Raw genomic sequence first — 12219 nt, forward strand, 5'->3', positions numbered from 1 at the left:
CATGAGAAGGCTTGAAATCTTGATCCAGGGTTGAAATAAACCCTGATTTTTCTAGAAACCCAGGTTTGCTTGTCCTGGTTATAAATATACCCTGAGTTGGTTTGAACCTATGTTCTGAGTCCAATACATAATACCAGGATTCTGATTTGTCATCCGACCTTGCTTCCTGCTGATGCTTCTCCTTGTTTAACCGTGTGAATTGAACTCAGTTTTCTCTGTCCGATGGAGTTTAATACTAGTTTTAGAATATCTTTAGATTGTATGTGGATATTTGAGACAGACAAATATTTCATAAATTTTCTAAAAATTTAAAATATTTTTTAAACATTAGATGTTTTCCAGGCGTGAAATGTAGAATCGATTATTTTATCTTCTTTATAATATTCTCTACTGCAGCCTGAGGGTGTCTCGTAACAGCTGTTTGGGTAGTTTAAAGGATTCAATACAGGAGGGTTTTCAAATATTGAAAGATTCTTTTCAATATTTTCTTTACAATATCCTTGAGTAGGGATTACTGAATTTATATGGATTGGTTAACCAAACAATCCAGTTCATTATAAGGATTAGGGATTATAATGAATAGAAATTTGTCTGGGATCAGGATCAATCTTCTTTATTTATCTAATCCAGTGGTATTTAGTATAATGTAGTATCCAAACTTTATAAATTCTCTAGCAACATACATTTTTATATTTTCTAAACTATTGTGGTTTTATTTTATCTTGAGATACGACTGATCCTATATCCCGTGTATCCCGACTATACTGGATATTTTCTCCCTAGGGACGGATCTCACCCTGCAGCTCAGAACAGAAACAAATCCATCCTAATCCTTGAGCACACTCATACACTCAACCTTTCGTTCACTCATACACTCATACACACAGCCACTCATGCCTCAAACACTCATATAACAATTAGTTATAACACTAAACCTATGTTACTTTCGAACCCTTCTTTCTGATTTCAATGAATATTCTGAACTTTTTTAAGGTCCTGGATATTGTTTGCACTTATAAATAGCGTTAAGTTTCTACTATTTGATTTAAATTTTATAATTTTTTGTTTGAATATTNGGGGGGGGGGGTGAGAATTGAATTCAACCCTATCTTTGGTTCCTATCTGAAACACATGTTTAACATGTTTATCCGCAAATATATGTATATTATTATCAAGAGCTAACCTATCTTTTGTTATCAAAAGTTTACCCCTTCTATTGTTATCCATATTTAACTGTTGGTCTGTGAGTAATGTGTATTTACGATTGGTTCATATTTTGTCATCTAACATTATCCGTAAATTGTTATCTAAAGTTAGGTGGGGTGGATGGTGGTGTTATTATATATAAGGTTGTAATCTCTGTTTGTTTGTATGTCCGATCATAACTCTTGAACCCCTTGACCATTTTTGCCTCAAATATTGATTTGGGAACTCGGGAAAACCACGGTAATATTCTTAACTAGGTTGTGAGATTCTAAGTTGAGTGGAAAAATAGCTAAATTCGTAATTTACGACTACGTGCGGGTAAACGGCGGGAGTAACTATGATTACCCTGGGCAATGCTAGGTTCTTGAGTTGTTATTATATGTTTATGAACATGTTTGAACTCATTTTATTGAACACACAATAGTGTTCACAGTTCAATGTTTCTCCCCATCATCGTCTTTTCAAATTTAAATGGTTGTAAACCTTGTAATTAGGGTTCAGTGTAACTGTAATAAATTATCCTTTCATAATTACATTAATTGGCCGTAAATATAATCCATTACAATGAATACAGGAGTATACAAAACATTCAGATTTTCCAATATTTTCTTTAAAAAATATAATTTAACGAGAGGATTTTCAATGATTTAGAATAATTGTTAATTTGTTGAGTTTGAAATAACATTTTATTAAAGAATGTCAAGTATTCTCATTTAAAAATATTTGTTACAGTATACTATATATAATGTGTATACATTACATATATAAGAAGGACAAAGCTAATCAAAAATTAATTAAATTGGAGGATTCTTGAAAAAAGGAAAAATAAGTGGGAAATAGAATAGATGGAGAAAAAAGGAAAAAATAAATAGGATATAGAATAGAAGATATTCTTAGAAAAAAGGATAGAAGAATTAAAGAATAGAAGAAAAAAGGAAATTAGGATAGAAGAATAGGATAGAAGATATAGAATGATTGAAGGATAGAATTATAGAAGGAAATAAGGATAGAATGATAAAAGGATAGAAGGATAGAAGGATAGAATGATTGAAGGATAGAATTATAGAAGGAAATAAGGATAGAATGATAAAAGGATAGAAGGATAGAAGGATAGAATGATTGAAGGATAGAATTATAGAAGGAAATAAGGATAGAATGATAAAAGGATAGAAGGATAGAAGGATAGAAGGATAGAAGGATAGAAGAATAGAAGAATAGAAGAAAATAAGGATAGAATGATAGGAGGATAGAAGGATAGAAGGATAGAAGGATAGAAAAATAGAAGAATAGAAGGATATAAGGTAGAATATTCTCTGTACAGTATGATATGATAAGATTTTATTGCAAAGTGATGTTTTGAGAGCAAACAAAGATAGGCATTAGGTAAATAGGTATAAACCCATCCTACCCTCCTATCTCCCTTCTTGTCCGTGTATTCCCTGCATATGCTGGTCTCAGTGGTAAATAAAAAACTGCCTAAGTAAATATGGTGAAAGTGTACACTGTGCAAACATATAAAATGACATAAAACGATTGATTAAACATAAAAACCTGGGAATTTTATGAATTTTTATCTTCAATGTTAAATCTTTAACATTAATTTCAATTAGTGTAATTAAAGGGACTGTAAGCGTAATTTTGAGTGACCCTCCATGCAAAGATGACAATGCCCGATTCACAACGGTACATTTGAAACCTTTTATCTGATCAGGAATGTGAAAGATATTGTCGTTTTTCTCGGTTTAATATTGGTTTAAATCTGATGATTTCTATATGTTTTGTTGAGAATTTACATTTATAAACATTAATATCTAATTGCATTTGATCCGACCAAGATAAGGGGTGTTGAAATTTCGCCTAAAGTCTCTTTAACAATCTTAGACTTTTCCAGGGATAAAAAGAGTTAAGTTTTTGCCACAAACTCCGATTTTTTACTTATATCTTTGAAACTCGATGTCTTAGACCTTTGATATTTCAAACTATAAATTTTTTTGGATCAAATAGACTAAGTTTGAAACATCAAAGGTTTACACAAACAGGTTGCAAAGATAAGAACATTCGAGTTTGTAGCAAAAATTTAATTCCTTTGTTATGAATATTATTTCTTAGCGATTGATAAATTTGTGAATTTCTTAACGAAAACTTAATTCCCCATAATTTTATTATTTGAATGCGTCTGTTTATTGCTTTTTAAAAAAGTTTTACATTTATTTTTCATTTTCTTGACATAAGAAATGTAAACAATATTTTTTTCAAACAATTATTGTGCTCAACGAGATCACGTGTTCTCAAAATGTGCACATTATTGTTAGCAATAAAGTTGCAATTTTATTTGCAAAATTTCTCAAATATTTTGCGCTACATTTATGTCATTCATTTTTAAATTTACTGGTGTTCAAATACAAAATATTATGTTAAATATACATTACTCTTGGTGATTTTAAGTAATAATATTAGAAATAAAATATATGCAATTTGAATCCCTTATTTTCATGGTGCTGAAAAATAAATGCTTCATATTTCAAGAACTAAACGAAAAATACGAATATTCACAATTTTGTTTGAATTGAACAGGACTTCAAGCTGTAGAACAAGCTCCTTTATAAAATCCATGACGTGACCATTTTATTAAACCATTTCTCTCATTGATCCTTTCAAGATAATTAAGCATATTTGTAGAACAAGCTCCTTTATAAAATCCATGACCTGACCATTTTATTGAACCATTTCTCTTATTGATCCTTTCAAGATAATTAAGCATATTTGGAAATCTTGCAGACAAAACTTTCTTCTTGTTGTGGACAGCAACCTAATTGTATAGTTCCCTTTCACCCCCTCCCCCCCTTTCAATCCATATTCACGTTGTCCTTATCCTCAATATGATAAGGTTTTTATCAATCTCAATCTTTACTTCGTATTTGTCAATATTTATCTAATAAAGCTTGATGACAGGATTATTGAGTGGAATAACAGTGTTTATGGATCGATAAAGGACTACCCTACCAACCCTACAGTTTTCACCTTATACCTACCCCCCCCCACACACCCCTCTTCCAATACAGCTCAATCAATCAACCGGTTGAGTCATTTCCTCAATAGTTGGGTGACACACAAACCTACAAACAGGAGATGATAATCCTTCCACTGTAATCATCAGTTACACTAATCCTACACTGATAATCCTACAGTGCAGTGCTAAGGATTTATGTAAAACTGAGAAAATCTGCGAAACCTAGGAATCCAGCAACGCTGAGAAAATTCGACATAATAAATTCAAAGAAAATACTGCGGCTTAAACATGGCTTGTTTGAGACCAGTTTCATCCGAGAGTACGGATTCAAAAAGTCAGAAATCTATCATTGAGATCTACACAGACTGGGCGAACCATTATCTGGATAAAACTAAAGGAAAGAAACGTATCTCCGATCTCCAGACTGAACTGTCAGATGGAATTATTCTCTCCGAGGTTATTGAGGCCGTGACTCAACAGAAAATTCCAGATATCAACAAAAAACCCAAAACTAATGCTGCAATGGTGACTAATATCCAGGCATGTTTAAATTTTCTCCGGGCTAAAGGAGTAGCAGTGGAGGATATACTACCGGAGGAAATACGAGAAGGAAACCTAAAAGCAATCCTAGGATTGTTTTTTCAACTTTCTAGGTTTAAACAACAACAGAAGCATCTGACGGGTATACAGAGAGGTTCTGTACCGAATTCTCCTGCCAAGTTGAGCAGTATTCCCATCCCAGGTTCCGGTTTGTCCCCTAAGAGAGGGGGAGAGAATAAGAAAGTAGAGATCCAGGGAAACAGAAGCTTTCTACCGGGTAAATCAAATAGCATCCCGACTGCAGTAAAACAGGGGGAAAACCTGGGGAAACTGGGGGATAAACCCGGGATAAAACCCCCAACAGGGAGAACCGAAAGAAATGGGATAATCCCTACACACTATGATCAAAGCGGAAATACTAAGCAGAGTATGCTGGAAAGATTAAAGATTGGTCGAACCTCACATATATCCGGGTCTTCAATTAAACCAGGTTTGGGTAAAAGAACCTCTAGTTCTAGCGGGTTCAGCTCAGCTAGATCCGATCAAAGTGAATCAAGCATTAGTTTAAGCAGTGATACTAACTTCCCCTCTCCATCTGCTCTTAGAAGGATCCAGGAAAACCAAGAGATCGTTCAAGCCGATCAAGCTAGACGCTCTGGAATAAGAAATAAGCTCACACGAGCTCAATCCAAGGATAATTCCTGTTCTCCGAAACGATCCCCGAAGTTGGGACGAAACTCCGGAGTAACGGAAATCAAAGATTACGGTCCGATTGATGAGAGCAGGGTTGGATCAAAACCAGAGAATTATCCTCCCCACGCATACTCTAGGAACCATCTCAGTTCTTGTAATCGATATTTTTAAATTGATTTCCAACAAGTTCTCTCTGAAACAACCCCTCCCATCGCCAACTCCATAAATAGGATTTAACGCCTTGCTTCACTATACTCTGACAAAAGATACAAAATAAGAAAGAAATCTTCAAAACATGAATTTTTGATGAAATAATTTATTTACAAAATATTAGCGGCGTTTTTCAAAAAAAGAAAGACGACAAGCATTCCTCCTTTTAGGATTGTTTTTTTCTAAAGAATAATTATTTAAGAATTTTACAATGGCTAAATATATGCCTAAAGAACAATAGAAAAATTATAAACAAAGCAAGGCTATTTTCCCAGGCATGGTCACATTTAAATAAATTAATTCTATGTTTATCTCCGAAAAGTTTAACAGTAAATTTCCTAAAACTGTAAGCAACAACAGTTTATTCTCAGAAAACTTCCTTAACTCAAGGTTTAGCTGTTAGCAGTGCTTACATTCTTCTTGAAATATTTAAAGATTACTCCTACTAGGTCCTAAATGGGAGGGGGGGAGCCTCCCCTCTCTACGATCCCCTTCTTTTGAGTAATGTTGTGTATTATAAAGAACTATTCATAAGAAATGTAAGGACTCTATGTTTAGAGAAAGATAGACAGTTCCATATCTTATCCCCCCCCCCTTATCCTTGCTCCCTTTTTTTAGTGTGACAAAACCCCTCCTTCTCGTATGTATGCGTTCTTGCCTCTGTTTTTGTTAGATTTGTTTTGCTGCTCTATATCTCATATTGAGCTGAGGTTAAAACTCCAGGTGTGATTAAACCTTGGGAACATTATCCATCTCTCTCCTCTCCATCTATTCTTTTTATTTTAATCTCTACTCTGTGTCTCTGTCCTACGTGCCCGGCCTGTATATTTATATTTTGCTTACTCCCTTCCGCGCTTTCTATCACGCACACAGCGAACGATATGATTTGCAAAATTTAGTTTAAATTTGCAAAAATTACAATTTTCCGCCGAGTTGAATGCGCTCTTTATTTATTTGAAATATTTGACGAAAATATTGAATGCTGTGGAAAATCCTGCAAATATAATTATTTGCAACAAATCCAGCTAGTTTTACAATTTTCTCACACAAAGAAATTGAGTCTTTGCCACAAACTCAAATTTTGAATCCCTATATCTTGGCAACCTTAGGGTGTAGACTCTTGATAGTTGAAATTTAGTTTTTTTGATCTAACAGAATTCAAAGTTTGAAATATCCAAGGTTTACGCCATTGGGTCGCGAAGATATAAGAATTATAAAATCAGGGTTTGTGGCAAAGACTCAATTCCTTTAAAAAAACATTTCTTTACTTTTTACTTTCTTATTTAATTTTGTTTTCACGTGCCATATTAGCTGGAAAACCATTCTAATTTTTGTTTGATAATAATAATTCTTAACAATGATATTTTTAAGTTTTCATTCTTAATTTTCAAACTTTTCTCCTGTCATCTTGACTCTGAAATGTGCTACTTCCATATTTTCAAACCTTCCAACCTTCACTTTCTTAAATCTCTTTTTTATCTTTTCTTTTATTTCTTACTTTTTATATTCCTTCAGATCTAAGTTTTCTCTGCAATCTTCTTTAATTCCTTTAGCTCAAGCTAGCTCCTCTATCTTCTCCCTCCCATCTTTTTCAAATTTCAAAACTTTAAACAATTTAGCTGTTTCCCTTTAGTTCTCATACTTTGAAGATTTTCTCTCCTGACTCATCTCAACCCTTTCTTTCACCCTAATAACCACCCCCCTCGCCCTTCATCACGAGGATAACCATCCCTCACTCCCCCCCCCTAACTCCGCACTCTTCTCTAAACTAATTACATTAAACAATATTTCTTGAAACCTTTTCTCTCAGCTTAAACTAAAATAATATATTACTTCGCAACACTTTAGCACACCATGGATATTTAATAAATATAAACAATTGTTTATCAGTAAATCAAGTCAAGGTTTAATTAAAATAATTACAATACAATGTTAGGTTTATATTTCTATAGATATCCCAGGGTTTAGAAGGATTCTATAATATTATTTATGAACTATATAAAAGAAAATTATCTTCAACTCTGGCAGGGTCATAAACTGAGTAATAAAAATGAAAACTATCTGTTTCCTCATAATGTTTAAAATTAGTTTTATTGAACGTGCACTGAGAGCTTGTGCTCGGAATAGCTGGGAGCTAATTCATGTTTTCCATATCCTTCCTCGACCTTACTTCAAACCATTGACAGTTTTCACATGAGAGACATGTTCCTACTTTGATCAGGACCCGGAGACGGAACACAAAAGTTTCAGGTTGAAAGTTGAACAACAAGAGCTGAAACAAATTTAAAACTTTAAGAAAGATGGCATGAGATGAGGAGGTCGAGAAATATGGAAGAAGAAATTGTTAAAACCTCGATGAAGGAGAAAAAAGTTAAAACAATGGAAGGACAGGTGGCAAGGAGTTCTCAGGCTTAGTTGCTCCGGACACACCTCAACAGGCACTACAAGCTTTATTCAGATATAATTTCTCCGGGGACCAGATTTAATCAATTGCATGAAGTAGGTGAACCGAGCAGATGTAGTTCAACCACTTAAGGAACATGTTTGAACCACTTCTATGCGGTTCAACGATGTCTTGCTATTTATTAAATCCGGTTCCAGGGTTAAGACAATTTCACTGATTTTCCGCTAATAATAGAAGGGTGCAGTGAGGGGGGAAGTGGGAAGGGGAGTAAGGGGGGATGTTACAAAATTATTTGGGAAAAACGAACCGTGATTAAAAACGTGCTTGAATATTGAAGTTCTATTCTCGGGCGCTAGCTCCGATTACAAGGGTTCATTGCTCACATACTCAGATTCAATGTTATACTATACTCCGGGTCAATGTTAAAACTTACGCCGGGATTCAGCAAAGGTTTGCGGCCCCCATTTTTTCTGTCGTGCCCCCCCCCCCGGCGTGTTTCCTTACACATGTTTACTTTTCCTTAAACATTAGGATAAACTAAAACTGCCGAATAACTGATTGTAATCAGCACTTTGTAGATTTGTAAACATAAAGATATCAAATATCCGGGCTCAGGTTTTTATCTAGAACTTGATAAACAAATTCGTCCACGAGCAAAACAAACCTAAAGTGCCAAAACCTTAACATTCTGCAGATTAAGGGAGCTGAGCTGGGAACTTTTTATGGTGGATATCGGGATTAATGCTTGATCTCCTCTTTTTCTTAATCTCCAGATTGAATAATGCTTGTTCTCCTCTTGTTATTAATGTCCAGAGCTGGGAACTTTAGAATGGATAACCTTTAATCCCGACTGCTTAATCCGAATATCCACTGTGGAAACTTTTGATTTTAGTCCTTAATCAACTCTTCTCTCACTTTGGATATCCGTACATTTTTTTCTCCAATGAGAGTGCAGGAATATGGTTTGTAAATTGCATTGACCAATGACAGCCTTGAAAACAAATTCTATCCAATGAGAGACCTCCCCATACGTTTGAGATTCTTTTTTATCTAATTTTAACTAATGTATTAACAAATAAATGTGTGAAAAATTAAGTGAAGGCCCTTCCAGTCAAGAAAACGAACAAATCTGGCGTTCCTAGAATCAAATTTGTTTACCTAAATAATTAATCTCGAGATTAGCAAAAAGAGAGGATTAAGCATTAATCCTGATATCCACCATTCTAAAGTTCCCAGCTCTGAACACTTTCACGTCATCCGGTTGCAAAGATATAGGGATAATAAAATAAAATAAATTTTGGAGAGTGTTCATAGTCCCTTTAATAATTTTTACATATTTTTTAAACATATGCATCATGCTCTTTCCAACTTGACGCATCGACATTCATAATTAATTAAGTTTAATAGAAGATTTAATGAATTAATTTAATTAATTAGAGAATTAAATCATTGAAATTATCAATGATGAAAAATAATAAAAATGATTTTTACTCGACTCAAACTCTATTTTTGAATCTATACATCGTTGTAACTTGATGGTGGTGTGAACTTTAAATTTGTTTAACTTTGACAATTTATCGTTTGAATTATCAAAGGTCTTCAACATATCGTTGATATAAGAATAAGAAATTCGAGTTTCGTGAGAGTAATCATTTCCATTAGTTTTTTTAAAGACTAAAAACTTATTTTTTGTTTAAAATACTGTTATTAAACTTTGAAAATTAATTAAATCTATTTATCTCCAATCCCGTCTGATCTAACCGGATCTAGAACCCGACCTAGAGATATCATGTGTTCAATCTATTAAAAGAAACCAGAAATATACAAATGCTGTGAGAATTTTATAAACAAGATTAACTTTTATTCTTAAAGGGACTGTAAGCGTAATTTCAAGTGACCCTCCATGCAAAAATGGCAAGGCCCGATTGACAACAGTACCATGAAAAGCTTTGTCTGATCAAGTGTGAAGTATAAATCAATGTTTAAAACTTTGAAAACAGATTACATTCAATTGTGGGTTATCCACAAAGATGACTTGCGCATTTCTACTGCAGGAAATAATTGTCAGAAATAAATACTTTATAAGCTAAAAATGACAATTCCACATTATTGATCAGAAAAAGGGTTTTTAGGGGTACCGTTGTGAATCGGGCATCGGTATCTTTGCATAAATGGTCACTTGAAATTACGTTTACAGTTCCTTTAAGTTTTGTTTTAAATTATGAAAAGATAGTTTCATAGTCTAATTTTCTTAATATTCTTAAAATTAATTTCCATAAATATTGAATACATGTGAATTTCTGAAGATTGTCACGAATATCAACATAAAATTCCCCTGTTTTGCTTAACATGGAGATTATTCTTCTTAAATTTTCTTTTTTGTTTAAAAGATTCGACATAAATCTATATATATGTATTTTTTAATTCTATAAATTTTGACAAGATAGCGACGAATCTACAAAAATCCACGTAAATCTAAGAGCCGGAAATAAACCTTTATAAAACCACCGTTTTTTTTAAAGAAGGCACGAATCTCCAAACTTTTACGGAAATCTAAAATGGAGGGGGGGGGGATGCATTTAAGAAATATAGCACGAATTCTTGATAATTTCCTATTTTTTTTAAAGAGGAGCACGGATCTCCATAAATCCACGTGTCAAAGTATATTAAGGCACGTGCAAATCGTGGAACAATTTTCTTTTATTGTTTTATTTCTCCGTCAGTATAATTGAAGTAAAAATAAAATGTTTAATTTGGTCAGTTTTCAACTAATATTCTCGCCAGCCTTCTAGCCTGCCACATCACGTCTTCTCCTGGTCTGGGCAACCATATATTCGTCTGAAGACAATAAAATCCTTCACAATAAAAACCTGGGAATAGAACATGATTTAGAAATCAAACCTAGAAATGTTGTAAAAGTTTGAAACCTAAAATGTCTGAAACGTCTCTCCAATAAATCTTTGAATAAAGCAAATGTTACAAAATGAAACCTCAATATTACAATTCTTAAATATCTTTTAAGAACTGAACAATTGTAACCTGATGTCGTAGACCTTTAATATTTCAAACTATTGTTTCTACAAGATCTAACAGTCTTTAAATTTTAAATATGAAAGGTATACCATCTTCAGGTTTCATAGATATAAGGACTAGAAATATAGAGATTGTGGTAAGTGCTGAGTTCCTTTACGAAAATGAAACCTAGAATGTCAGAAATGTACAAAATGGAAACTATGTAATTCTCAAGAATAAAACCTTGAAATATTAGATGTTCAAGAAAAGAAAATGACTATTTTCTTTTTCTCAAATTGTATCTTTTATTTATTGGTGTATTTGCATTTAATAGAAGCAGTTCCAGCATTGCTGGAGAAAGGGGACTGAAGCATGAATAAATTGAATGTATGTTCAAAACATAGAAAAAGTGTAAAATATGTAATATATTTAAACGATATAAATCAACATTATGCGGAAAGAACTAGAACCTAAACTAACATTTAAGATGAGAATGATAAAAAGGTTGGTTCAGGGAGTTCAGATAACCAGGTTTATGCTGAGAATTGTTGCAAATATAATTAGGTGAAAGAAAGGATGAAAAAATATTCATGAGATGTTCAGTAAGAAATTGAAGGAGAAGAAAGAGAAGAAAAAATCTGAAAGAGGGGAAAAACAATATTGGAAAAGTTTTGTTAATAATGATTAAGATGACTAATCGTTCACGCCTGCTGTCACTACTAACATTTCATCTTATCCCCCCCCTTGCACCTCATGCAATTCTGCATTCATACAAACCCCATTCATTAGACGTAAGTGCATACTATAAATTCTTTATAAGTTTATCTATCTATCAATTCTTTTCTCCTTCTCTCTCCATTATTGTTCTGTGTATAGGATAGTTACGAAGAGGAGGAGGAGCGGGGTGTTCCCTGAGTTTCCCGGTATCGGAGAGAATGATTCACTGGCCTGTCTCGGCTCTCTCTACAACTCAGTAGTGGCTCCGGTGTCCACAAACCAACACAGTGAAAAGTTCCGGCTGGGCGGTGCTGGGAAAATCCGCAATTATCTTTAAACCAATTTGGTGGATTTTACCAGGCAGGAAACTGTGAATATACTATATCCGGACAGGAAGACAGGTTGCCTCAAGCTAAAATTAGCAATC

General features: G+C 33.6%; 2 protein-coding genes across 2 annotated transcripts in view; one reads left to right on the forward strand and one right to left on the reverse strand.

Moving 5' to 3' along the window:
- LOC111705230 (acid phosphatase type 7) overlaps nucleotides 1-5325 on the reverse strand; it is a 25504-nt gene extending 20179 nt beyond the window's left edge. Inside the window, exon 1 of the mRNA XM_023477716.1 lies at nucleotides 5302-5325. The gene's annotated coding sequence lies outside the window, so the exon portion shown is untranslated. The remainder of the gene's footprint in view (nucleotides 1-5301) is intronic.
- The window catches only part of LOC111705229 (protein sickie), a 13683-nt gene continuing 5602 nt past the window's right edge, over nucleotides 4139-12219 (forward strand). The window contains exon 1 of the mRNA XM_023477714.1: nucleotides 4139-5586. Within this exon, the coding sequence (XP_023333482.1) occupies nucleotides 4505-5586 (1082 nt within the window). The 5' untranslated portion in view covers nucleotides 4139-4504. The remainder of the gene's footprint in view (nucleotides 5587-12219) is intronic.

This window comes from Eurytemora carolleeae, unplaced genomic scaffold, assembly GCF_000591075.1.
Source record: "Eurytemora carolleeae unplaced genomic scaffold, Eaff_2.0 scaffold559, whole genome shotgun sequence".
Taxonomy (NCBI): Eukaryota; Metazoa; Arthropoda; class Copepoda; order Calanoida; family Temoridae; genus Eurytemora; species Eurytemora carolleeae.